At 46.3% G+C, this 27298-nt stretch overlaps 1 protein-coding gene across 8 annotated transcripts in view; it reads left to right on the plus strand.

Annotated features, from left to right (window-relative positions):
* The window catches only part of ANKS1A (ankyrin repeat and sterile alpha motif domain containing 1A), a 191465-nt gene that overhangs the window by 82138 nt on the left and 82029 nt on the right, over positions 1–27298 (plus strand). For 5 of the 8 annotated variants that reach the window (XM_036023971.1, XM_036023972.1, XM_036023973.1 and 2 more), the window contains exons 4-11: positions 1342–1404; positions 7820–8116; positions 8882–8957; positions 9243–9344; positions 9440–9541; positions 10135–10331; positions 13951–14043; positions 21317–21437. In XM_036023971.1, coding sequence (XP_035879864.1) covers positions 1342–1404; positions 7820–8116; positions 8882–8957; positions 9243–9344; positions 9440–9541; positions 10135–10331; positions 13951–14043; positions 21317–21437 — 1051 coding nt within the window. The remainder of the gene's footprint in view (positions 1–1341; positions 1405–7819; positions 8117–8881; positions 8958–9242; positions 9345–9439; positions 9542–10134; positions 10332–13950; positions 14044–21316; positions 21438–27298) is intronic. The other 3 variants (XM_028508894.2, XM_036023974.1, XM_028508892.2) reach the window with 1 other exon arrangement.

Here is a 27298-nt window from a genome sequence, read left to right on the forward strand (position 1 = left end):
CTCCCTGAAATGGGAGCAGAAGTTGGGAGTCAACAGAACGAAGATCATTTCCATGATGCCTTCTAATGTTAACTTAAGAGTGCCCATGCTTGGACAAAGCAGAGATAATTCTTAGAAAATAAGGCAGCATTTGAGTAAAAATACCTCCCAGTAGCCAGAGACTTAAGCGGTACTCTTCTTTACATTTATTACTTTGGAACAGTTACACCTGAACTGTGCATGTTCTGGACAGGCTTCCCATAAAACACCCCTGCAGTTTCGATCTGAGGAGATGGGTGTTCTCTTATATGACAAGCCATTCTCCTGTCTTTTTCACTTAAGTTTAGGACTATTTTCCTGATGACTTTGCTGAGAGGAAATTGTTAAATTACCTGCATAATTAGAAATTAAATCAGCATTTTTCCTCAAAAAATAGATCACTCTGGTAGAGTCCATCCATCAGCAAGACCTCGCACCTTCTCGGTGAGCTGTTTAAGAGCCTGACTCTGGTTCCGAGGCAGGCAGCTTCACTCTGAGGTTTGAGGAAATGACAGCAGTTCTCCCAAGTGTCCCAGTTTGAGATTGTGTGTGTGTCACTGTGGATCAGCCCCCCTTCCCCGTGTTGGGTAGTAATTTTTGGATAGGTGAGCAACAGACATTTAAGGTCATCAATGAGGATGTTTGTTTTCATTAGGAATGAAAATGGTCTCTTTAGAATCAAAATGCAATTTACTCCTCCTGGCTAAAGTGATTGTAATTTCTCTTATCTGGAGGAAATTTATAAGGAAGTTTGCTTTTAAGTAATATTCCTCAATGTTGAAATAAAACTAACCACCCATTAAAGTTCTTCTCATTTAGGAAATTTTCAGTAACCACTTCTAATCAATCCTCTTGCTCACTTTTGCCTTGGAACACCAGCTGCTTGGATTCTTGAGCCACTTGAGTGTGCTAGCTTGTCCTGCTCACACTGCCTCCCGCCCAGAGTAGCTGTCGTCGATAGGGTGATTGGCGGGACACCAGCCTAGTGCTTTGAGTACCTGGCAGGCAGGTCGGTGGGGCAGGGGCTGGGGCAAGACGGCTGCAATGGCTTGAAGAACCTAATGGATCTAGGTAGTAGTTCCAAGCACTACACTGATTTATTTAAGGACCATTAGTGTGGTTTCAGTTGGGTGCTTGGATAAGATGGGGCGATGAGTGCTAAGCCCTGGAGGCCCCCATTAACTTCCCCATTAACTGCCTTTTGAGGGGCCCAGGGGGCAGGTCTGAGTTGGTGCAGTGTCAGGTCTCCCTGGGGCTGTGCGGTTGCTCTGATGTGTTTCATCCATTCTGTCATCACATTTTCTTTTCCTCTCCTTTTTGTAGAATGCTCTTGAGATCAAAGAACTCAAAAAGTACGGCCCCTTTGACCCTTATATCAATGCCAAGGTGTGTACTTTGTTGTCAGGGTTTCTCTGCATCATTTCTCCAAGCTGCACACTCTCTCTGGTCCTCTCTGGCTTCCACTCTCGCCCGCCCGGGCTCCTCTCATCACCCCGACTGTTGTCCGCTTCAGCCCCTCTGCCTCGGCTTGTCTGCTTTGGGAGCGGGGAAATGCAGCTGCAGTGGGTTTGGGTTTGGGTTTTAAAATCCATACTAATTCTGGGAAGGTTGAGTGCTTTTCCTGGAATGTCTGAAAAGCTTACAAGTGGCAGAAATGGTGGAAAAATACAGGACCATATTGTGTGCATAACTTGCTATTGTGATTTCTAAAATCATTTAAATTCAAAAAGAAAAATGCAATGAAAAGATGTTAAACAAATTAGCTTACTTTTTAAGAAGCCCAGGAAAAAAGTGATTAAGTTTTAATTCCTGGATTAAAAAAAATTAATCTGCTTTCTTTGTTTCTATTGAAATGGAATTGAGTTTTCAGGAGCTTGTGGTTGATGGAGGTGCAGGAGAAGGCGGGGCATGGTGACCTCAAAGCCATTGCTTGTGAGCCCTCCCCCTCTTTTCTCCGAGTTTGTGCATTTCTGCCTGGGACTTGAACGCCTCAGTCCCTTCTCCCCAGCCAGTAGTTTCTGTCTCTGCCTGGTCACTCTTGGCCATTGGAAGGGCTCTGAAACTGGACATGAAGCTGCAGGGCCGAGCAGGACACTTGCGTTGGCTCCTTCCCTGTGAGGCTGGGACTGGTTCTGGCAAATGGCTGTGATGAGTAGCCCAGCCAGCCTCACTGCCCCGTGGCCTTGGCCTTCACCACAGTGGTGGAAAGTTTGTGGGCTGGGGGGTGGTGTTAGCCTCTTTCCTCAGCACTGCCACCTGCTGTTTTTGATTTGAGTTGCATTCACATGAGGTTTGCCTTTTGGCAACATTATGGTGGTGTTTGGTCAAGTCATTGATTGCATTGCTCACGTTAGCTGCCTTTCCTTGCTCTGAATACACAGCTCAGGGAAGGGAAACATAAGGTGCTTCTGCAGATACGCCATGTTTTTCTTTGACAAATAATGACTTAGCAAATAAAGTTTCTACAGGCTTCACTTAGGCATCCTCTATGGAAGATTTTCTTCAATTGTTGGGCTTTAATGGTGTAGAGCAGTTTGATTTGGGATAGTGGGACATGTTAGCTTTTGTTGGGGCCCACCCTTTAAATTCTGCCTTCTGGTCTTCAAAATGGGAAGGTCCTCTATCTTAGTTTTCTTCTTCTTCTTCTTCTTCCTTCTTTCTTCTTTTTCTTCTTTTCTTCTCCCCCCCCCCCTCCTCCTTTTGGAAAGTGGTGTGGTAGAGTGGAGAACTCACAGGTCACTGTCTTTCAAGTCAGACCTGAGCTTGAATTCTCTGCTACCACTAACTTGGTTTGTTGACTTAAACAAGTTACTTACTTTCTCTGAGCCTCAGTTTCCTCTTCTGTAAAATGGGTTGTACCATGTACTTTGCTGGGTTGTTTTGGAGTTTAAGATATTGTACATAAAGTAAAAATATCTGGTAACTAGTAATATTTTAGATCCTAATTTAATTTTAACCAATTAATTAATTTATGGTATTTTTTCCATTACCATGTGCCCCCTTTCTACCCTCTCCCCAAACCCCCAAGATCCGATTTTAAAAGGAAAGTGCATTTTGAAATCTATTCTTTGTTACTAGTAGGTGAAGCCTAATGAAACATTTCTCAGTCTCTTCAGGGTTCCTGTCTTCAAGGGAGGCACCTTGAAATGATTGTTTTCCCGTTCCGTGGCTGGTTCAGTTAGCTTATAAAGCTCTGGTTAAAGAGTAAGACTTCGGTTCTTGAAAGCGTTTTTCCTATCCCTTGATTCTGCACACATAAAAGAACATGGTCTAAGTGGAATGAAAGTACACTTCTCTATTTAGAGATACTGCCCTTCACCTCCCCCTTTCTTCACACCCAGAGCAGTGGATGCAAAGGCATTGAGGGACACAGCAGTCTTGGTGTGTTAAGAACACCAGCTCTTCTCGGGGTGATTCGAGTCTGACCCCCGGGTTTGACCTGACACCATGGGTGTTAATGCACCTAGCTTGTGTCTGGGAATTGCTTTGCTAAAGGACTCTGCTGCTAAGTCATATCCGGCTTCCGGGGAAGTAAAGTCTCGGGTGCCTTTCCAGGGAGCAGGGGCCGTTTCATCAGCTTTCGTTTTCCCTTCCATGCACGGAGTCTTTCCCGGCCACAGGCAGCTTAATCCGTCCAAGTATGAGTCATCCTCAGCTACGATGGGGCCATTGAATTGAAATGGTTTTCCCTTTGACAGTAGTTTTAACTTAGTCTGAATATTGTAAGATGAGCAATAGTCAAATTAGTCTTAGGGGTAGGTATGTTTTTCTATACACTTAAAGATAGTTTACTATTAGAGTTTGAAGAGCATAGACCTGTTTTGTTGGCCGTCCGACAGTTTGAGTCTGTTGGTATTTCCTCAGTTCAGGTTGTACATTTCGGGCAGCAAGGCCACCGGAGTGATTCCCTCCTTTTCAGTGTCCAGTATCACATCACAAGGTGTATGAGGTCAGTTTGTGTCCCTTTTGATGGTGGTGGATGATGCTTGGTTGAGCTGGTGCCCACTGGGTTGGTAAGCTTTTTATTTTTTAATTTATTTTATGTTGCTATTTTTTTATTATAGCCATCCCTGATCTTTTTGAGGATGTTCTTTCTTCCTTCCTTCCCCCTCCCCTCCCCTCTCCTCCCCTCTCCTCTCTCTCTCAGTTGTAACCTTTATCATAATAGCTTAACTGTGCTTTACCCTCTGAGGTGCTACCTTAGCAAATCTGGGGTGGGACTTAGTATTAACTACTTTTAGGTTCACATGTAATTCCAAAGTGCAGCCAGTTTGAGAACTACTGATCCAAGCTAACTTTCCACCCAGAGCAGGAATCTTTTTCTCTCACCAAAAAGGTGGGCCATCTACCTGTTACTCCATTTGTTTGTTGGTTTCTCTTAGTAACAAACAGAGTTGCTGCTTGGCAGCCTCTTTCGGGGTTCCACTGACTTTCGGTTTCTTGCGCTTGCTTGACATCTGTCTCCCTACACTCACACTCCCTACACTCCCAGAGTGTTGTGAGTAAGTCTGACTTCTTCTCGCTGGCGGACGCTGTCGGCGTGCCTCTTCCTTATCCTCTGAATCCCGGCAGACCCAGTTTGTCCTTTTGTTCCAGTTTTGGTGTACTTGCGAGCCTGTACTCTTGTTGCTACAGAGAGCCGTAGCCCAAGGGCCCCTCACATAGGTATCTGTCAGCAGCGAACAAGAGTGCAGTTGGGCTGTCACCTCAGCCCGGGGAGCTGATGGTTTTGAATAGTTCCTAGAAGAGAAAGGCCGTGGAAATGTTTCTATATAGTTTTCTACTGCTTGTACTGTGTGTGTGTGTGTGTAAAAGCATAAATATAATGGATTCACACATCGAATGAGGTCTCCAGACAAAATACGTGGAGTACTTTGTCTTAGAGGTACTGACCATAGCAAGGAAGAATGAAAGGGGTCTCAAGATGGCCAGGAATGGAGAGTGTGTGCAGAGACTTTGGGGACAAGTGGAATATTTCATTTCAGTCTCCTTCCTCGGTCCAGATCCATAGTAATATGATTCCGGGGACTCTTGCGGTGCCTTGAGCACCTGCACTGTAACTTGGGAGGTATGGAGGAGAAGGGTTCCAGGTGGTTAGAAGTCTCTGTGCTCCTCGGGGTCTCTCCCTTGCCTGTGGGTCCGTGAATCCACATTTGGTGACTTCCTGCCCTGCTGGTTGTCAGGCTCACAGGAGAAACAGTAAGAGTTCATCATGATGGCCTGTGTTTAATCGTCAAGAGATGTGGTTAACACAGACATAAACTCAAGATTGTCACAGTTAACAGACCATGTCTGGCAAGACTGAAACAGAAGTAAGATGCTTCCAACACTGTGAATATGAGCATGACATTCTGCAGAGATGTGGTTAGGCCTTTTTAAAAAATTTTTTTTGAGAGTATGTTTATTAAACTGGTGGCTGTGAAACAAGGAAGGGCTTAGGGTAGAAAGCAACAGGAGAGAGCCTCTTCCTGTGCTCTCTGCCTTGCTCCTTAGGAAAGGAGGAGCCAAGACGGGGCTGCTGCTGGCTCCCAGGAGAGTGAAGGTCGCAGTGACAGAAGTGAGCCCAGGGGGGCGCCCTGCTGTCAGCTCACTGAACAGTCAGAGAAGAGGGGGCCCTGTAGACAGGCTCAGGCAGGTAGCCTGCATTGCTCTGCCGCTGCCTCCTGCTCCCTGATTGGAAGTCTCATGAAGACCCTGACCGTTTAGGACATGCATGTCTGAGAGGGAAGAAAGACAAGCCGCCTAATTAGGCTATTTTTAGCAGAGGCGGGAAATTCGCCTGGCAGGCAGCTCTATGGCAGCTGTCTTAGTTCTGACAAAAACAAACAAATAAGGAAGACTATTTTTATTCTGGATAGTTTAGAGTTTTACAGTTGTTCAGGCCCTCATGGTATACTTTTTACAAGATCAAGGACAGTTTATTCTGGTGGTTGGGAGACAACATCTGAAAGAGACAACAGCATCTGCTTCAGCCTACACAAGGTTTTCTGGGGTGGAGTTGTAATAATAAGAATAAGATGACCTTCTTGGCCCTTGCTGTCATGCTAATCTGGAAATGTAAAACCCTGCTAATCTTCTTAAACGTCCTGGGCTGCCCCTGGCCCCAGGATCACCTGCAGGAAGCTGCTGTGAGTGTAGTTGATGTAGCCGTCCTGTCCTCCTGAGAAAGTACAGTGGCTTCTCGGTTGGCTCGGGAACTGCTGCCATGGCTCCGTAGCATTTGGGCCTTCCAAGGGGGCTTGGCTCAGGGAAAACCCACGGAAACCCATGGATTTGCTTCATGCGTAGCCCAGCATTTCCCCTTCCCTCCGTACTTAGGTTGCCATGAAGTTGCCCCTGTGGGGGAGGCGTCGCTGACGACCTGCGTCCGTGGCCGGTGGAGGCTGTGTGCGCTCTCAGCTGCCGCTCTCCTGTGCCCTGTCTGAGCTCCGTGCCGTGTCCTCTGTTAATCTGTGTGCATTTATCCTGCATGAGCTCCTACTACCGCCCTTTTTGTCCTTACTTCATTTTTAACATTTTCTTCACTATCATTCTGGCCTTTAGGGTCCTTGCTCTCAGCAGCTCTGGATCTTTCTGGTATACTCAGTGCAGCTGGAAAAAATGATGCAGTCAGATGCCAGCTCAGAGCAGGCGGGATCGCATGCACGTTCCTTCTGACATCATTAATCGAATAAAGCAGTTGTGAAAACACCTAATTTTTACCTTTTGACCACTGAAAGGTGCATAATATGACTTGATGAACAGCCTTCCTCGTCAGCCTTGTTTCCCTGAAAAAGCCTCCTGGGTGTGAATACAGGAATCTCAAAATCTCATGGGAAAATCATTTTCATTAGTGCTTCTAAAAAAGGGGGGGCATGGAAATCACTTTATTCCTGTTCTAATTGTAAATTGTCAGTAGTAGTAAAAGAAAGAGCATCATTGGAATAGTTTGCTTCTGATGGTTGAAAAAGCACAGATTTTATCCCATGTTCTACTTTAGTTTGAAGCAGAATTGGCAATCCGGGACCATTGGGTTGTCAATTTGAATTAATTGCAGTGTTACAATTTTGAATATTTTGCACCTTTCACACAAAACTTTGCAGTGTCTGCCTGAATCTTTCTCCTGTAAGAAACACTTCCCTGTGCCGTAGATTATGCACGCACTGACTGGTGCAGGCTCCTGGAGCAGGCGTCGGCCAGTGCCAGGTCCCCTGTTCCTCTGTGACTGACCACGAGGGCCTCCCTCCCCTGGAAATGGCTGCTGGCTGATATCTTGAGAGTGATTTTTGGTGCTCTGCTGTGTTACCGTCATTGGCTGATTGATTTGCATGCAGAAAGCTAAGCAGATGACAAACTCTTCAAAAAAGCTTATGTGTGAGAGAATGGGTGGTCAACAAATCCAGAATCAGAACCGCAGGGTCAATGAAGTATAAATTGTAAAACCAGTTGAAGTTTAAAATGAATCAATGGCAGTGATATTATTGGCATTCGTCTGTGCCAGGGCTTCTACCCAAGGCCTGCCACATTCCCTAGCTCGCTCTCTGGGCCACCTGGAGTCACCTCCTCACAGCAGAGGAGACTGCGAAAAGAGGAAAGCTTGGTGGCTGCTCCCCTCTTGCAGGAACTGGAGCACGAGGCCGCTGGTCGGAGCAGTCGGACTTGTTCCCCGGGGAGTGAGCCTGAATTCTGACTCACTTCTCTTAGTCCCCAAGTATTGCTGCTATTTTTCTCATTTAAATTTCAGTGGTTTTATGTGTGATTGTCCCAGCTGTATGCCAGTCCGCCAGTCACCTTTCTGATTGATCTGCTCATAACTCTTTAGAACAATGACAACGAGACAGCCCTGCATTGCGCAGCACAGTATGGCCACACGGAGGTGGTGAAGGTCCTCCTGGAGGAGCTAACAGACCCCACGATGCGCAACAACAAATTCGAGACGCCCCTGGACCTGGCTGCGCTCTACGGGAGACTGGAGGTGGTGAAGATGCTCCTCAACGCACACCCCAACCTCTTGAGCTGCAACACTAAGAAGCACACCCCTCTGCACCTGGCAGCCAGGAATGGCCACAGAGCTGTGGTCCAGGTGCTCCTGGAGGCTGGCATGGACAGCAACTACCAGGTAGTGGGCCGTAGACCTCCCAGGCCAAGGGACCTAGTCGTTTCGGACAAGCCACAATACCATGCTCTTGGGCTGCCTTACTAAGCACGTTTCCATCCCATGTCAGATGCTTCCATTTGTTGACTCATTTTACTGTGAGGCTTTGGAGACAAATAAACTCCCCTAGTGAGTCTGTTAATTTTTGTTTCTTTTCAGGGGTAATATATAGTCATTATACCCTGAAAAGATGTGATTGTGGACAAGTTCTCAAAACTAGAAAAATTTCATTATCTTCCTATACTTGTGTTCTTACTGCCACCACTAGCATCTCCAACGCCCCGTCGACTCCATTTGCCGACTGGAGACTTAGAGTTTCCTTTGGTCGTGCGTCTTCTGTGTTCAGTTGAATGACCGTTCCTTAGGCTTCACATCGACCACACTACACTTGAAGTGGAGGTGTGTTTTCCCTTGCACTTCTCATTATTCCTTCCACCCAGGCAGGTAGAGTTCTGAGTTGTTTTACCCATAGGTGGCTCCAAGGGTAACTGGGCAGTTGGTCACGTGTGGCGTGCTGGTGGCTCACTGGGCGCCCTGGATACACAGTCCATGGTTATAGTTTTGGAATCCAGACAAGAAAAATGGGAAAGATAATGACAGAGGACTTTGTGTGGCGTATTTTATTTTCCTGTCCCTTCTGGTCTTTGTCCCGTTTGTCGTGCGTGGCCACGCCAGACCTGGGTCACTGTTCTGATGACATCCTGCTCTGCGCTCTCGTTTGCTTTCCAGACGGAGAAGGGCAGTGCTTTGCATGAGGCTGCTTTGTTTGGCAAGACCGATGTGGTGCAAATCCTGCTGGCTGCAGGTGAGAGGTTGGCAGCGCTCTTGTCTACACAGCATGCAGGGTGGGGACTGTTTCCCCTGGCCTCCCCAGAGGGGGAGTTTTGCTGGCTGCCTTTGAACCCCATGTATGTATGTCTCCACGGATTGATTGCAAGGGTGCAAACTGTTCCTGAATAGCCGGATTAAATGGCTTTGGATGAAAAATGTCACACGTGCTGCCAGGAGTATTAGGCATCCTGGAATTGGACCCTCTCTGAGGCTGACTTGAAAATGCTCACTCCACGGGTCCACCTGGTTACCTTTCTAGGAATTGACGTCAACATAAAAGATAACCGTGGACTGACTGCCCTAGACACGGTGCGGGAGCTGCCTTCTCAGAAGAGCCAGCAGATAGCAGCACTAATTGAAGGTACAGTCCACCTCCCTTTTGGGGGAGCAGAGGGCACACTGGCCAGACCAAGGCATTTGTATTTGGTGCAGCTTTTTTTTTGTCGTTCCACGTAGATCACATGACTGGAAAAAGAACTGCGAAAGAGCTAGATAAAACGCCCACAGCCCAGCCGTCTGTCATCCCCAGTGCAGACTCCATACCCCAGAAGTCTCAGGGTAAATCTACTAAGCCTCATCCACTAGTAATGGGATTAGTAGTTCACTAAGCTCCTAGTGTTCCAGGGTGTTACAGTTCCGGTTTTGACTCCTTGCAAGTGACCCAGAGATCCCTGGTCCACAACTGCTGGTCACAGGTGTGGGTCCCAGGCCCCGAGGTTCTGTTACCCAGTGCGGGAGGCTGACAGGCGCACGCTGCCGTCTCGGAAAGGCTTGCCGTCCTCGAGCATGTGCAGGTGCTTCCTAAGAATTTCAAGGGTTACTTAAGTTGTTTTAGTTATACTTTGGTGCATTTTGGTGTATGTTATGGTATCAAGGTATTTGGGCATTTTGAAGGTCTTCGGAGGCACCCCTCATAGATGTCAAGGGCTCTCCATTCTGAGTTAGAGAAAAATTGGTTCACTTCTCAGGGTGTAAGAGCAGCTGAAACACTATTTATTCCTGTGTGTGGATCAAAGCAGTCTTTCATTTTTCTGCCCTGGGTTAGTGTCTGTTAGTTCGGATTACTGAGCAGGTTCCGGGCTGTCGCAGAGGCTGGGAATCTGAGACTGTGCTCTTTCATTGACTGTCTTGCCCTTCAACCTCCTCTTCAGGTGACGTGGAGAAGGCAGTGACTGAGTTGATCATCGATTTTGATGCAAGCACTGAAGAGGAGGGTCCCTACGAGGCGCTGTGCAACGCCGTCTCCTGCCACTCATTGGACAGCGTGGCCAGCGGGCGATCATCAGACCGGGACTCTGGCAGCAAGGAGGCTGATGCCGCAGCAGTGAAAGCTGCTGGAGTGAGGCCTGTAGGTGGCCTGGGGCCCTCAGCAGCCTGGAGCTTCTGTTGTCCCCTGGGCATTTGGAGGTGCTGGGCGGAGGGTGTGAGCCCTCGTGCTGGCTCACAGTCAGAGGCCCGGCCCTACTCCCTGTCCCGGGGCTCTGCCACGGCTCCGTGTTCCTTAGTATGCTCTTATCTGCACAGGCCATACTGAGGAAGAATTTTGGTTATTCCAATTTCAATATAATCCATTTGCATCTTTTTTTACTCTTTGATCTTAGAGCAAATTGAGGCATTTTATTTCTTTTTAGCCATAAGCTGCTTCTGTGTTTGGGGCCTGTGCTGCATAGCTTGTTTTCTTTCTGGAAAGCAGCTCTGACAGAGGAAGGGCTCCCGAGATAAGTTCTTGTCCACCCCTGAGCACATGCTCACCCTCCATTTGCCCTCAAAGAATTATCCATGTGGATTTGGACAGATTTCTATATTCCGCAGGGTTGTGGCAAGGTTTAGTTAGACATCGCACGTCTTAGTATGGGGCATTTCTATTTTTCCCCAGTTACAACCCCTCCAGCCATTGAAATAGTAAGATGAGGGCAGCTCTGAATTTTTCCTTCTCAAGGTCACCTTCCTGTCCTGCTTCTTTGTCTGCTGTTTGCTTCTACTTCTGGCCTCATGCATTGTTCTCCAGCTTTCTTACCCCATTTTCTTCCTGGGGTTTTACTGTGAACCTAAGCCTGACCCAGTGTTCCTGCAACCTTCCTTCCTGCATTGGCAAACACAGTAATTTGAGATTTTGGGCCCTGGGCTTTTACTACACTGGCCCTTACTCTAACAGGATCCCAGTGCTAATCCCACCTTGAGGCATATTTTCATCTGTATATTATTTCTTCCTGTTGGAGAGGCTGGCTTTTCCCTTGTGGTCTGAATCTGGCTTATGACCATTTTCACAGGCCTTTGGCTGCTAGGTGATGCTTGGGCTTCTCAGGTGTGCCCTGGGAGTGGCCTGATGTTTCTTGGTGTTCTTTTGTGTCAGGCTCCTCACCCTGCCCTGGAACAGACCCGCATTTCAGTGTGGGTTTTGGAAAGGCCGGCCAGTCTGTGGGAGCCCACAGAGAGGGTGTATGATCAGAGACCGGTAAAGCTTATGAGTGGTGAAGGCCAGTGCCTGTGCTGAGCACCACCAGCATAGTAGCTCTGTAGACAGAGCTAGAGGTGTTTGTTTGTTTGTTTGTTTTCAGTTTTTCACTGTTAAGAACAAATGAATTAGCAAATCCACCTGTGGAGGAAGACTTTGCTTTAAGTGGTACTTACAGGTGATGCCCATTAGAGGGAGCTGGAGGCTTTGCAAGAAGAGTACAGTGCTACTGAAGGAAGCCCTGTGTAACTGAGTTCCTGTGGGGCTTGGCCTCTGATTTACAATCTCTTTGTTCCATCCTGCTCTGAAGAGCCAGCCTCCTGTAGTCCTTCTGAGTAGAGACTAATGCATTTAGGGTGCATGCTTTGCCATTTTCATTTGAGTCTGTTACGGCCCTGGCACCTTCCTGGCCCTTGGTAATGAACTGTGGCTGTGGAACTGTTCTGCATCTAATCAACAGAATGGAAGGTGTGTACAGATCAGTGCAGTACTTCTAGGGCCCGGGCCAAAGCTTGGGCATTAGATGATCATGCTTCTCTTTCCTGCCAGTGTCTCTGGTGATTGCTCCCTCAAGAGGCTTTCATACTGTTCTTTCTAGGCTCCTGTAGGTTGCAAAGCCTAGGATGGGTCCTTTGTTGTTGCATTTCATTTTACTTTTCCTCAGCTATTTGTGCCCCAAGGTTGGGTAACTGTTATAGATTATGGGCCTGCTGCTTTTGTATCCCTTCCTTACAAGGTGGCACCTCTGGAGCAAGGAAGGGTGAGGAAGTGGGACTTAGTGGGAATCTCATATAAATTGCTTTGTTTGGCTTGAATGTATGAACCTGTGTTGAAGTTGTTGCCTGTGGGTGTCCATATGGATCCAGGGACCATGGGAATAACCGACTTACCAAGATATAATATCAAGCAGTGAAGCAGGGTTTTTTTTTTTAAGATTCATTTATTTAATTTTAGAGAGGGAAGGGAGGGAGAAAGAGAGGGAGAGAAACATCAGTGTGTGGTTGCTTCTTTTGCATCCTCTACTGGGGACCTGGCCCACAACCCAGGCATGTGCCCTGACTGGGAATCAAACCAGTGACCCTTTGGTTCGTAGGCTAGTACTCAATCTATGAAACAAGTTTTGATAGAGATCACAGATGGCAAATGCTGGCTAACTCTGGCGGCTCCGGGTACACGAGAACCATCTTTCCCTGCAGATTTCCCTGAAGCTCTCACATAAGTCAGCATTCACCTCTGCCCTGACTTAAATGCTCCTGTTCTCCCAGTGAACTAACCTGCAGGTCAGGGGGTGCACCGGCAGCCAGCTCCTCTTTCAGGTCCCACTGCCTACCCAGGAGGAACACTCATCACCAAGCTCTGGAACAGAAACAGTGTTGGCAGTCCTGCAGGTACAGAGGCAGACCGCTCTTTAGCTTTCTTCCACCAAAGACCATTCTGTATATTCCTGAAATTGTCTGCCCGTGATCCAACTAATCCCTCTGCAGCGAGTGTCTTGTTCCAGTGCAAACTAAGGCCACAAACAGCTGCTTCTTGTTGCAAATAAAGTTTTACTGGAACACAGCCCCGCTCACATATTTTCTGTGGCTGCCTTGTACCACAGTGGCAAGTTGACTGCAAAGCCTAAAATGGTTACTTTATGGCCCTTTCAGAAAAAGCTTGCCAACCCTTCTCTCAGGCAGAGAACTGACAAATATTATTTTAAAAAATAGGCTGGATGAAATAGGGTTTTCAAATGCTAATGATACATAATAGTAATCGTTGAAGGAGGTGACTGAGTACCAAAAACCCATTTGAGCTTTCGCTGATAAACGGGAACGGCACCGGAGTGTGAGCAGGAATGGATGTTTTAGTCCCGGATTGCTTTCCTCTTTACTTCCTTAATGCCTTTGGTTTGTTAGAGCCCTGACAAGTTGACTGCTTGGACTTGCCATTTCCTTTTAGAGTGGACGGGAAGCCCACACTGATTGATTGATTGATTTACATGGAGTTCGTATGGATCAGTATAGGAAGGACATGTTCTCACAGGGCAGTTCTGTGTTTTCAGTGCTGATTTTCCTCACTGCGGTCAAGGATAGGAAAAAGATGTTTATATTCTCTGCTATGAACATCAAAAAGCAAAGAGCATGCTAACTGAAGTGTGCTCATGCGCAGGGTTCTCTCTCTGTACAGACACGAAACCTTGAGTTCGGTCTCTGGGAAGTGCTTTACATTAACCTTTTTCATTTCCAAGGGTTTAGATAAGAGTAAACCTGCCCTGGCTGGTGTGGCTGAATGGGTTGAGTAGCGGCCTGCCAGTTCGATTCCCAGTCAGGGCACATGTCTGGGGAGTGGGCCAGGTCCCTGGTTGGCGGCGTGCGAGAGGCAACATGTTTCTCTCACACATCGTTTCTCTCCCTCTCTTTCTCCCCCTCTTCCCCTCTAAGAAAAATAAATAAAATATATTTTTTAAAGTAAACAAAAAGTTAGATACTTAAAAAAAGAGTGAGTTAAATACGACTTTTTCTCCCTGCAGAGGGAACGCCCACCGCCTCCAGCAAAGCCCCCGCCGGACGAGGAGGAGGAAGACCGCACAGATAACAAGCATTTCCCCCTGGCAGCTTCTGAGGTAAAGGGTTAGGGGTTTATTCCCCTCACTGAAACACAATGTGTTCGAAAGTGTGTCGCTGTGTGCTTGAAGAAGACTTTGCTTTCTCGTTTCTTACTACCTCTTTGGATTACTGAGTTTATATTGTGTAGATTAGTAATCTGGAACAAGACCTGTCAAACTCACTCAAAAGTACGAGGCAGAGAATCTGGGTGGCGCTCTGACCGACGGGCCAGTTGTTGCTCCGCCTTGCCATGAGCAGTGCCACGACCAGGTGAAGCCTGCACATTTTCTCCTGCTCCAGTGGGCTCACCTGGCTCACTTGTGCTTTTGCACCTGTGTTACCTTTCGATATAAAATCTAGAGAATCACCTGGTCATCGTGCTCTGGCTGGTGTGGCTGAATGAGTTGAGCACCAGCCTGTGAATGGAAAGGTCACCAGTTTGATTCCCGGTCAGGGAACGTACCTGGGCTGCAGGCCAGGTGGGGGGGTGCGGTGCATGACAGGCAGCCACACATTGATGTTTCTCTCCCTCCCTTCCCCACTCTCTAAAAAATGACTAAATAAATAAAATTTAAACATATAGAACCAGAAGGATGGCTTTAGTTTCATGAAATGTTTAAATACAAGGAAGCCATTTAAGAATGGAGACATTGTTGGAGATAGGAGACAATTTCTGTGCTACATACAAATTCTGTCCTTACTTCTTTCTGTACCTTAATTACAAAATGCTTATCATGTCTCAACTGAGTGGTCTGTCTCGTTAGAGCCTCCAGGGTGATAATACATTGGAGCAGATACAAATACATGTAGTAAATCCCTAATGTTTTTATGTAGAGGTTCACTTCATTACTCCCTTTTACAAGGAGAACCCTGGTAACATGGAATGTATTCTCTTGGGGCTGAGTCTCTGTAACTGTCTTTTTCTTTAATTTCTTTTTAAAAAATTTCATTTTATTAATTTTCTCCCTCCCCTCCCACCCAGCACCCCCACCGCCTCAGACAATGCCCACACCTTTCTTCATGTTTACGGGTCACGTGTACAAGTTCTTGGGTTTCTCTGTGTCCTACACTGTACTTGACATCACCAGGGCTATTCTGTAACAACTGATTTGTGCTTCTTAAACCCTTTATCTTTTCACCTATTCCCCCAGTCCTCCCTCCCATCAGGCAGCCATCAAACTGTTCTCTGTATCTATGATTCTGTTTCTGTTCTGCTTGTTTGCTTAGTTTGTTACTTAGCTTCAGTCGTTGATGTATATATATTTACTGCCCTTTTATTGCCCATAGTTTTGATCTTTTTTTTTCTTAAGTCCCTTTAACATTTCATATAGTAATACTTTGGTGATGATGAACTCCTTTAGTGTTTTCTTGTCTGGGAAGCACCTTATCTGCCCTTCCACTTTAAATGGTAGCTTTGCTGGGTGGAGCAGTCTTGGTTGTAGGTCCTTGCCTTTCATGACTTTGAATATGTCTTGCCGATCCCTTCTTGCCTGCAAAGTTTCTTTGGTGAAATCAGCTGACAGTCTTATGGGAACTCCTTTGTAGGTAACTAACTTTTGTCTTGCTGCTTTCAAGATTCTCTATTTTTTTAACCTTTGGCATTTTAATTATGATGTGTCTTGGAGTGGGCCTCTTTGGGTCCATCTTGTTTGGGACTCTCTGTGCTTCCTGGACTTAATGTGTATTTTCTTCACCAAATTAGGGAAGTTTTCTTTTATTATTTTTTCAAATAGATTTCCAATTTCTTGTTATTTCTCTTCTCCTTCTGGCACCCCTATGATGCAAATGGTGGAATGATAAAAGTTGTCCCAGAGGCTTCTTACACTATCCTCATTTTGGGGGGATTCTTTTTTCTTCTTGCTATTCCGATTGGTTGTTTTTTGCTTCCTTATGTTCCAAGTCATTGATTTTATTCTCAGCTTCATCCACTCTACTGTTGTTTCCCTGTAAGTTGTTCATTTCAGTTAGCATATCCTTCATTTTTTACTGGATCTTTTTATGCTGTTGAGGTCCTCACTAATTTCCTTGAACATCTCTATAACCAGTGTTTTGAACTGTGCATTTGAAAGCTTACGTATCTCCATTTTGCTTAGTTCCTTTCCTAGGGTTTTGTTCTGCCCTTTCATTTGGGCCCATGTTTCTTTGTCTCCTCATTTTGGCAGCCTCCTGGTGTGTGTTTCTGTGTATTAGGTAGAGCTGCTTTGACTCTGACTTGGTAGCATGGCTCAATGTAGTAGGTGTCCTGTAGGGTCCAGTGGCACAGCCTCCCCTACCACCCAAGCTGGGTACTCGAAGCCTGTTCTCTGTGTGGGCTGAGTATACCCTCCTCTTATAGTTGATCCTTGATTACTGTTGGCAGGTCGATGGGAGGAATTTACCCAGGCCAGTCAGCTACAAGGACTGTCTGTGACCACTGACCATCATCCTCTACCCTTGGAGGAGGATCAGAGGATCCACTGTACAGGGGCCCACTCCACAGAGCTGGGCTTACTTCAGCAGGGCCGTGGTGCCTGGTTGTGTTCTGTCTCAGTCACTTGGCATAAGCTGTAAAGCGATCTGCAGCTGACTGCTTCTTGTGTTGGACTTGGAGGTTCCCTAGCGAGACCAGGCTGTGAACCGAGGCCACCTGCTGCTAGTGTTGGGCCTGGGGCCACATATAAAGGTATGGGGGCTTGCTGAAGCCAGCTGCTGCTTATTTGAGATGATTTAGGAAGATTACGAGCATGAGCCAAGACAAGTCATTTGTATGGAAAAGCTACTGTTAACCACTGGGATGGGCTGTTAAGTTGGGTGGGACAGAGTCTCAAGGAGTCACCTGGGCAACACTGTGAACCAGGTTTGAGGAGTCTCAGGAAATGATGCCATCCAACTCTGTGCTTCTGTGTGGGTAGGCTGAGAAGAGGAGCAATGGCCTCTGCCAGCAGCTCTGTCTTGGAGAAAGCTGTCCCCCAGCTCTCACACTGATGCCAGACATTTCACTCCTCCCTGTATGCAACTGACTCCTTTCAGGCTGCTGCTTCAGTGCTGGAGCTCAGTGGAAGTGAGTCTGAGTAAGTCTGTGTAGGTCCTTTAAGATGAACTGCCTGAGAATCCAGCAGTTTCTCCCACCAACTCAGTCCCCACTGGTTTTTCCAGCCAGAAGCCTCAGAGACTTATCTTCCCGGCACTGGAACCTCAGGCTGGGGGGCCTGGTGTGGAGCTGGGACCCCTCGCTCCTGAGAGACCCCTCCTGATCTTCTCCACCACGCATGGGTGTGGGACCAGCCTGTTCTGCGTCTCCATGTCTCCTTTCCTCCTACCAGTCAGGGTGGGTGTGGTTTCTTCTTCGGTTCCAGTGTTGCAGGACCTCTCTTCAGTTCAGTTTCTGCTAGTTATGAGTGATGGTTTTTCTATAGTTTAGTTGTAATTTTGATGTGGTTGTGCAAGGAGGTGAGCCGTGTTTACCTAGGCCACCATTTTGGAGATCGTCTGAAAACTTTTAAATTTCTGCCATTTCCTGATGTCTCTTGGGTCTGATTTGTCTGAAGTGGCCCTGAGGCTGCTTTCCCCATGACGTGGTTGTACTCCCTCTGGTGGAGGCCGTGCCTGAGGGAAAGACACAGTTGCTCTGCTCTTTTCTCAGGCGCCGCCTGGACTCTACTGCAACTGTCGTTGCCACCTTTTTAACAAGGTCATGGACTAAAGTTCCCAGTGCCCAAGGATAAGGGCAAGGCTCTTAGGGAGGTATTGAATAATCAAGACTTTCTGTTTTTGCAAGACTTTCTAAAGCAAACAGTTTGGCAATAATGCAGTGTCAAGAGGTAGGGAGATATTTCCACATTACTCTCTGGATGGGAGACTCCAATCTAGGGCTTGCTTTGCAGTAGTCTGGAATTCTGGGTTGGCCGAACCACCAGAGTCAGTACATGGAAGACTCTGTGAACCCCAGCATCACTTACTTAGTGATGGTCGTACATGCCTGAATGTAGCGCGGTACTAGGTCCGCACCAGTAACCTTTTAATGGTGAAGGCAGATTCCATTTGCTGTGGTCTGGATAGGTCTTCTACAAAGGTAGACTTTTTTTTGTTTTACTGTAGTCTTCACCATCTTTATCTTTTTTTAAAAGATTTTATTTATTTTTATTTTTAGAGAGAGGGGAAAGGGAGGGAGAAAGATAGGGAGAGACACATCAACATGTGGGAGAAACATCGATGTGTGCGTGCCTCTCGCACACCCCCATTGGGGGACCTGGCCTGTAACCCAGACATGTGCCCTGACTGGGAACTGAACTGGTGGCCTTTCAGTTCACAGGCCAAAGGTCTGCAGGCTGACCCTCAATCCACGGAGCCACACCAGCCAGGGCACCACCTTTATTTCTCATACTCTCAAAACTTTACTACTCTAAATGTCATCTCCTTGGAGGCAGTGATTTCATCAAAGTTTAGACTTTTGATTTGGCAGCAGTGTTTCCTAATGATCGTGTCCTATTCCTGAGGTTTGTCATTGCCAGATGGCCCAGGCGGCCTTTAAGGGAACCTGCATATACCTGACTCCAGGAGAGCTCATTGAGAGCAATGAGCAGATCGTGAAACTGGTCGTTCAGACACACACCCATGCACACACACTGTGTAGACGAGCTGCCAGCTGCACCGGCTGACCTTGCGCTTCCTGCAGGCGGAGGTGCTGAGTGTTCATGGCAAGCTGCAGCTGCTGTGGTATCTCTTCCCAGAAAGCTGCCCACCCCAACCAGCCATTCCATTGGACAGGGTTTGGTGGTAGTAGCTTTTCTCTACAGCAAAAATGTTGCTTTCAATATAGCAGAGAACATGTGCAGGGGGGAGGGGAAGGGACGACTTTGATTTATTGCCAGCCCTGGAAGGAGGGAAAAGATTAAGTTTTAATTTAGTAAAGAGCAAGATTCCTTCAGTTGAAAATCAGTTACTGCCATATTCACTGTGACAGAGGGCTTCTTGAATGGGAGCTAGGAAGGTTGGAAGAAAGCAGCTTATTGCTTTAGTGTGAGATTTTTATCTCATAGCTGGCAGGGGCCAGGACAAAGCAGAAAAATATCACCCCACGAGTTGTCTGGGTAGGAGCAGGAGACTCTCAGACTTCTCTGAAGGAGGGAAGGAGTTCCCAATTGGATGGAGAAATCATGCCTCCCAGGAAAAAGTGAGGCCGGCTTGTCCAGAACCAGAGGAAGTGAATTATGTGGCCCTGGTTCTCCTGGGAGCTCTCTGCGTAACCTTGGGCAAGTCCCTAGACCTCTCTGGACCCGGGTTTTGTGTCTGCACAATGAAGGAGATGGAACCACGTGCCCTCAAGCAGTGGCTGACGGTTCTGGTCCCTTCCAGCTCTGACATTGACTGGTTCTCTGCTCCCACTAGTCATGCACAAAGCCAAGCAGGGAGTGAAAGCAGACCTGTGGGCCTGGCCTGCTAGGGAAGGAAGGCTGTCATCAGCCTAGCATGCAGGCTGTCAGATCCCTCTCAGAGGCGTGCCGGGAGCTCTGAGAGCACCCTCGCTGTGTGTGGGGGTACTCATGGAATCAGGCTCCCAGGGCGCTGCGCTGCCCAAGTGCTGGCTAGGGGATGTGTAAACCTGTAGGACATGCACTCCTATCTGTAAAGCCTCTGGTATTAAGTTGACACTGAATGAACTATTTAATGTCCCTTCTTTGTTCCCTTAATTGTATTCCTGTGAAGAGGCAAAGGAATAATAAATACAGGCAAATGGCTCATTGTAATGTAGTAGCTTTTAGCTTCCAGGTGGCTTTCAGTAAGTGGAGGTTCCTGCTGTGATTCACAGAATTTTGGAAAGAGACTCCCATTCTGCCTTTAGAGTGGCAGCCTTGTTAACAAACAGGAGCAGCAGGCTCATTGCATCTGAGGCTGCGGGAATCCTTGCTGTGTCTGTCTCTTTAGTCGTAACATGCAATACGCGCTGTGTCTCCAAGAAGCAAAGCTGTGAGAAGCACAAACCCTGTTTGTCTCCAGTGAGCTAGGGGACATGCCGGTGAAGGTGGAGGTTTCTGTGTGTGCCCAAGAACCCCATTTGTAAGGAACTGTTATTTGTGAGGTGAATTGGGAAATCCCCTCTCTTGTTGTTTGTATATATCACCTGTCCTAGAGAAGAGACTGTGCTTTGGGTTGCTCTCCTAATAGCTGGTGTATGATGATTGTTAATTTGTCTGTGAAACTGTTGGATTCTTAGGACAGGTGAGCTGGAATTACCCTCCAGAAGCCAGAGTCTCCATTCCCTCTCTCTTGAGGCGGCTGTAACAGCAGCCCTGGTGTCCCTGGCTTGGTTTGAGCTTGGCTACTCTGGCACCATGGCTAGCTGGCCAGCCACTGGGCCCTCATCTGCCTGGATCGGTTGGCAGGTGCAGGACCAGCTCTAGTCCAGTTCCTGCGCCAGAGACACTTGGCTGCCTGGACTTCTCAGCAAACAGAGCTGCTTTTTCTCCACTGAAGTAAACACTGCCTAGCCACTCAACTGTTTTCAGAATAAAGATTAGTGGAATTAATTTAAAATTGTGTTATCATAATTGGTAGGAAGCCAGCTTTGGGGGAATTCTTCTTAGAACCCCCAGGACCTGTGAAGAAAGACTCACAGAGAAGTCACATTGATTCCCACTGCAGAGGTGGGAAGGATTCCAGCCTTTGGGTGACCCTGTGCGTGTTAGGAAAGAAACGTGGAGAAAGGAGGTCTTGATGCACTGCTCTGAAAGTGCTCCCCACAGAGGGGAGGTCGTGCAAGGTCGTGCAGGACATGGTGGAGATGGGAGAGACAAGGGGAGGGAGAATCTTGAATTTTATTCGTGGCTTTTGAAAGATAAAATGAGGTAAGGAAAGGGTAGTGTTTTATTTGTTTTTTTAAAGGTTTTTTTAAAAATTTTATTTTTTAAAGAGAGGGAAGGAGAAAGAGAGGGAGAGAAACGTCAGTATGCGAGGGAAACACTGATAGGTTGCCTCTCACGCACCACCAACCGGGGACCTGGCCGGCAACCCAGGCATGTGCCCTGACTGGGAATCAAACCGTTGACCTCTCGGTTTATGGGCTGGTGCACAACCCACTGAGCCACACCAGCCAGGGCAGGAAAGGGATGGTAGTGTTTTAAGCAAAGGCCATTCAATTTGAGGTTCAAGTACATATCCACAAAAGTAGTTGGGATCTCATAGTACACTAGGAATCATTTACCTTCTCTTTCCCTCTGTTGAAAAAGGAACCAATAATCTCAAATTTCTTCAGCGTAACCTGTTTTGGTTGTAGCCACCTGCATGAACAGCCTGTGGTGTTTTCTCTCCTAGGCCTTGGCCATGAGAGCCCGGATTCAGGGGAGTGCAGCCAGGGAAGAGGATGAGCATCCCTATGAGCTGTTGCTAACAGCAGAAACAAAGAAGCTGCCAGCAGTGGACGGAAAAACAAAAGGTACCTATCTCGTCCTTAACCCTCCCCCAGCAGAAACAACTCCAGAAGGATTCTTAAAGTTCGTGGTTCTGCGTGGAAGTGGGCGATGCTTTTGTGGCAGCCTGGGCAGTGGGTGTATTACAGCCTTTCCTTTTCAGTACAGTTGTTGGAGTGGCTTGCAACATTTCTGCACATGGAGCAAGGAAAAGGTTAGGTGTGAACGGTGCAAGGAGAGACTGCCAGTGTGGTGGCAGAGATTGATTTGGGGTCTCAAGTCACAAACCCTCAAGTTAATGCTGTGGAAAAACAAGCCCAACAAGTCAGTCCCTTTGGGTTCAGTCTGACGGCACAGACTCTGCTTCGAGCCCTGACCTCAGAGTGAGGCACTCTGGGGAGGGGCCCTGATTGGCTGCCGCCAGGTAACTAGAGTGCTCTGTCGCCTTGGCCTACTTTTATTGCTGCTGCGTATTCAGCTTGCTGTGTGACGAGTGAGTGCAGTGGAGCTGAGACCCTGCCAGGCAATATAACGCGGTCACGACAGAGGTGAGTTTGCCCTGCCAGGCAGTGTGTGACCACCTCTTCTCATAAGGACTAACAGGAAGGGCAGGGCACTTCCCACTCACTACACAGAGGGGACTCTGTGGCCTCTCCTCCGCTCTGTAGCCTGCAGGGACGAGGTCCTTCGCAGTGTATTATCGGTGCCTCCTTCCAATCGTGACAGTTCGTGGTTCAGGTAAGAATGGGGGACGGGTTGCGACGGTCTTTTTCGAAGTACCCTTTGCTAGGCCTCTGGAAGGTGGGGGTGGCAAAGAGAATGTGTGCATATTGGGAGAACATCATGGAGCTTAATTTTTTTTAAAGATTTTTTTAAAAGATTTTTATTTATTTATTTTTAGAGAGGGAAGGGAGGGAGAGAGAGGGAGAGAGAAACATCAATGTGCAGTTGCTGGGGGCTGTGTGGCCTGCAACCCACACATGTGCCCTGACTGGGAATCGAACCTGCGATGCTTTGGTTCGCAGCCCGAGCTCAATCCACTGAGCTACGCCAGCCAGGGTGTTTAAGATTTTTTTTTTGGAGCTTAATTTTAAAGGTCCTGTTTAAAAGGTTTTTCTTCTGGCATACAGAAACTTTATGGGTTTTTTCATTTTGCTTTGTTTTGGTTTTTGGTTTCCATTTAGAGCTTTTTTGAGAAGGTTATTTAGATATAGTAAAATTCACCCTTTTATGTACAATTCTGTCAGTTTTGACAAATATAGTCATACAATTGTGGCCGTATTCAAGGTACAGAACAGTTCAATCCCACCAAAAAGTTCTGTGTCCCTTCGTACTCACTCCTGCTCCTTCCCTCACTCCAACAGTCACTGCTCTGATGCCTGTCCCAGTAACTTTGCCCTTTCTAAAATGTCAGTGAATGGGAGCACACAGTATGAACCCTTTGCCCCTGGCCTCTTGCACTGAGCGGGATTCATCAGTAGTTCATCCATGTGGTTGCGTCTATCAGTAACTTGCTCCTTTTCATTACTAAGTGGTATTCCTTTTATGGATGCACCATGCCACATCCATGTTCTAGTTGAGAGGCATTTGCTTTATTTACAGTTTGGGGCAGTTACAAAGAAAGCTATTATAAACATTCACATAGAGATTTTGTGTTAACATAGGTGTTGTTACTCTTGGGTCAGCACTAGGAGTGGGATGACTGGATCCTGGGTAAATACATCTAACTTTATAAGATACTGTGGAAACAGTTTCCAAAATGGTTTACCATTTTGCATTCCCATCAGCAGATGCTATATATGCTCCCCAGTGCTTAATATTGTCAGGTTTAAAATTTTTTTAGCCATTTTAAAAAAGATTTTATTTATTTTTAGAGAGAGGGGAAGGGAGGAGAACAAGGGAGAGAAACATTGGTTGCCTCTCACCTGCCCCCAACTGAGGACTTGACCTGCAACCCAGGCATGTGCCAGGAATCTAACCAGCAACTGACACCCTTTGGTTCCCAGTTTGGCACTCAGTCCACTGAGCCACACCAGCCAGGGCTTTTTAGCCATTCTAATGGGTGTATAGTGGCATTTCATTGTGGATTTAATTTTCAGTGTCATAAAGACTAATGATTTTGAGCATGTATTAATGTTATTATTTACCATCCTTATATGTAAAAGAGATCTGTTCAGATCTTCTGCTCAGTTTTAAAAATTGGGTTTTTGAAATTATTGAGTTGTAAGTGTCCTTTATATATTTTGGGCAAAAGTTCTTCCTCAGTTATGTGATTTTTCTCCAAGTCTGTGATTTATCTTTTTATTCCCTGAAGAGTGTCTTTTGAAGAGCAGAGGTTCTTAATTTTAATGAAGTTTAATTTATCCTTTTGTTAATGGATAAGGTCACAATTTTTCCTGTATTTTTCTAGAAACTGTATAGCTTTAGGTGTTACATTTAGGTCTATGATCCAGTTAATTATTGTGCATTGTGTGATGTATGGGTCGAGATTCTTTTTATTTTTTTTAATTGCATATGAATGCCCAATAGTTTGAGCACATTTGTTGAGAAAATTGTCCTTTCTCCATGTAATTACATTTGCCACTTGGTTATTCTCAGAATTTTTTCAGCTATTTGAGTTCCTTTATCTTTCTATTCAGAAATTTAGAATCAGCCTATTGATTTGTTGATTTTTATGAAAAATCCTGCTGGAATTTTTACTGAGATTGTATAGAATCTATATAGCATTTTGGGAAGAATTGATATCTTACTGTATTGAATCTTCCAATCACATGGTAGATATTTAATTAAACATTTAGAGGGCTAAGATAGAGGCATAGGTAGACATGCTTTGCCTCCTCACACAACCAAAAGCATAACGGCCAATTTAAAAACCAAAAAACCATGACTACCAGCAAATTGAACTGTATGGAAGTCTGGCAGCCAAGGCGTTAAAGAAGAAACATTCATCCAGACTGGTAGGAGGGGTGGAGACAGGCAGCCGAGGCAGAGAGGATGTGGCAAGGCGACAGACTGGGCTGGGCGAGGCTGTAGCTGGCAGACCAGGTGGTCCCACATTCTGGTGTGGATAAGCCAGGAGGAACTGCTGGGGAGTGAGACAGACCACACAAAACCAGCATTCCAGCGTGGGAAAATAAAACCTCAGAATCTCTGGCTTTAAAAACCTGTGGAGGGAGGGAGGTGGGAGAAACTCTCAGCTTCACAGGAGAGTGCATTGGAGAGACCCACTGGGTCCTAGCATGTACACAAACCCACCCACCTGGGAATCAGCACCAGAAGGGCACAATTTGCTTGTGGGTAGCGGAGAAAGTGACTGGAAGCCAGCTGAGAGCTGAGCAACCAGCATTGTTCACTCTCAGACTCCTCCCCCACATATAGCTCCACAACACAGCAACGTGGGTTTCCCAGCACTGGTGAATACCTAAGGCTCTCCCCCTTACTATGTAATAGGTGTGTCAAGAGAAAGAAATATGGCCCAAATGAAAGAACAGATGAAAGCTCCAAAAATAGAACTAAGCAATGAAGAGATAGTCAACTTATCAGATGCAGAGTTCAAAACACTGGTAATCAGGATGCTCACAGAAATGGTTGAGTATGGTCGCACAATAGAGGAAAAAGTGAAGGCTATGACAAGTGAAATAAAGGAAAATATACAGGGAACCAAAAGTGAAGGAAAGGAAACCAGGACTCAGATCATCGCTTTGGAGCAGAAGGAAGAAATAAACATCCAACCAGAACATAATGAAGAAACAACAATTCAAAAATATGAGGAGAGGCTTAGGAACCTTTGGGAAAACTTTAAATATTACCACATCCTAATCATAGGGGTGCCAAAAGGAGAAGAGGAAGAGCAAAAAATTGAAAACATAATGAAGGAGAATTTCCCCAATTTGGCAAAGAAAATAGATTTCCAGGAAGTCCAAGAAACTCAGAGAGTCCCAAAGAAACTGAACCCAAGGAAGCACACACCAAGGCACATCATCATTACATTACCAAAGATGAAAGATAAGGAGAGAATCTTCAAAGCAGCAAAAGAAAAGGAGACAGTTACCTACAAAGGAGTTCCCATAAGAGTGTCAGGTGATTTCTCAGAAGAAACCTTATAGGCAAGAAGGTGCTGGAAAGAAGTATTCAGAGTCATGAAAGGCAAGGACTTAACTTCCAAAATTACTCTATCCAGTAAAGTTATCATTTAGAATGGAAGGGCAGATAAAATGCTTCCCAGATAAGGTCAAGTTAAAGGAATTTGTCATCACCAAGCCCTTATTATATGAAATATTAAAGGGACTTACCTGAGAAAAAACAGATCAAAACTATGAACAGTAAAATGACAATAAACTCACAACTATCAACAGCTAAACCTAAAAAACAAAAACTAAGCAAATACCTAAAATAGGAACAGAATCACAGAAATGGAGATCACATGGAGGGTTATCAGGGGGGAGAGAGAGAGGGGAGAATGGGAGGGAAAGGAACAGGAAATAAGAAACATAAATGGACCCTGGCTGGTGTAGCTCAGCAGATTGAGTGCAGGCTGTGAACCAAAGCATCGCAGGTTCAATTCCCAGTCAGGGCACATGCCTGGGTTGCAGGCCAGGTTTCCCATTGGGGGTAGGCAAGAGGCAACCACACATTGGTGTTTCTCTCCCTTTCTTTCTCCCTCCTTTCCTCTCTCTCTAAAAACAAATGAATAAAATATTTTTTAAAAAAGAAACATAATTGGTAGGTACAAAATGAACAAGGGGAGGTTAAGAATAGTATAGGAAATGTAGAAGCCAAAGAAATTGTATGTACAACCCATGGACACGAACTAACGGGGGTGGGGGATGCTGGTGGGAGGGGCAGTACAGGGCGGAGGGGATTAAAGGGCAGAAAGAAATGGGACAACTGTAATAGCATAATCAATAAAGTGTACTTTAAAAAAAAAACATGTAGAGGGGAGTAGAGCATCCATGCCTTCTGTAATGGTTTAATAATAAATCCATACTGAAATTATCCATTAAATAACAAATAGTTAATTTAATGCTCTGTTTGAAAGTAGTGCTTAGGCCCTGGCTGGTGTGGTTCAGTGGATTGAACACCAGACTGTGAACCAGAGGGTCATGAGTTTGATTCCCAGTCAGGGCCCAGTCAGGGCACAAGCTTGGACTGCAGGCCAGGTCCCCAGTATGGGTGCATGAGAGGCAAACACACATTGATGTTTCTCTCCCTCTCTTTCTCCTTCCTTTCCCCTTCTCTCTAAAAATAAATAAATAACATCTTTAAAAAAAAAAAAGGAAAGTAGTTCTTAGTGAGGAAAGAATCATTAGCATCGTGGAGCAGGAAGATTTCAATTCTTTCTCTCTTTCAGAGGCTTGAATTTGGATACTACAAGATAGTGGGCTCAACCTTTGGAAGGAGGGAGGAGGGAAATTCAGATGAGCTTTGTAAATGGGGCTACTCTCCTTGGCTGCCAAGTTCCCTTCCTTGGTAGTTTTCTGTCCTCAGAGCAAGACATCTCCAGATTCAGGAGGGAACTGCCCAGGACAAGTGCCCAGCCCACATCCTGCCCTCCTGTGCTTTGGTTTCTTCAGCTCTGCAGTGCTGGGCTAACAGCAGAGAGTGTGTGGCTGTGCCTGCCTCCAGGCTAGCTGCTTGGGTTACTCAGCTTTCCAGCGAGGGAGGTGTGAGACATTAAATGCGAAAGTGGACTCTGCCAGTTTCTTAGTAGCCTGGAAGGAATGCCTGCCAGGGTTGGTGAAAGTGAGGCAAAGTATTAGGTAGCTTTTATGAATTAATTTATCAGTTTTCAAAAGGCCATGTTAATGAGACCGCCAGAGCTTTCAGCCCTCTGTACTGTAATTCAAGAAACTGCAGTGTGAGGAGCGGGATAGGGGATTTTTTTTAA

This window comes from Phyllostomus discolor, chromosome 4, assembly GCF_004126475.2.
Source record: "Phyllostomus discolor isolate MPI-MPIP mPhyDis1 chromosome 4, mPhyDis1.pri.v3, whole genome shotgun sequence".
NCBI classification, from domain to species: Eukaryota; Metazoa; Chordata; class Mammalia; order Chiroptera; family Phyllostomidae; genus Phyllostomus; species Phyllostomus discolor.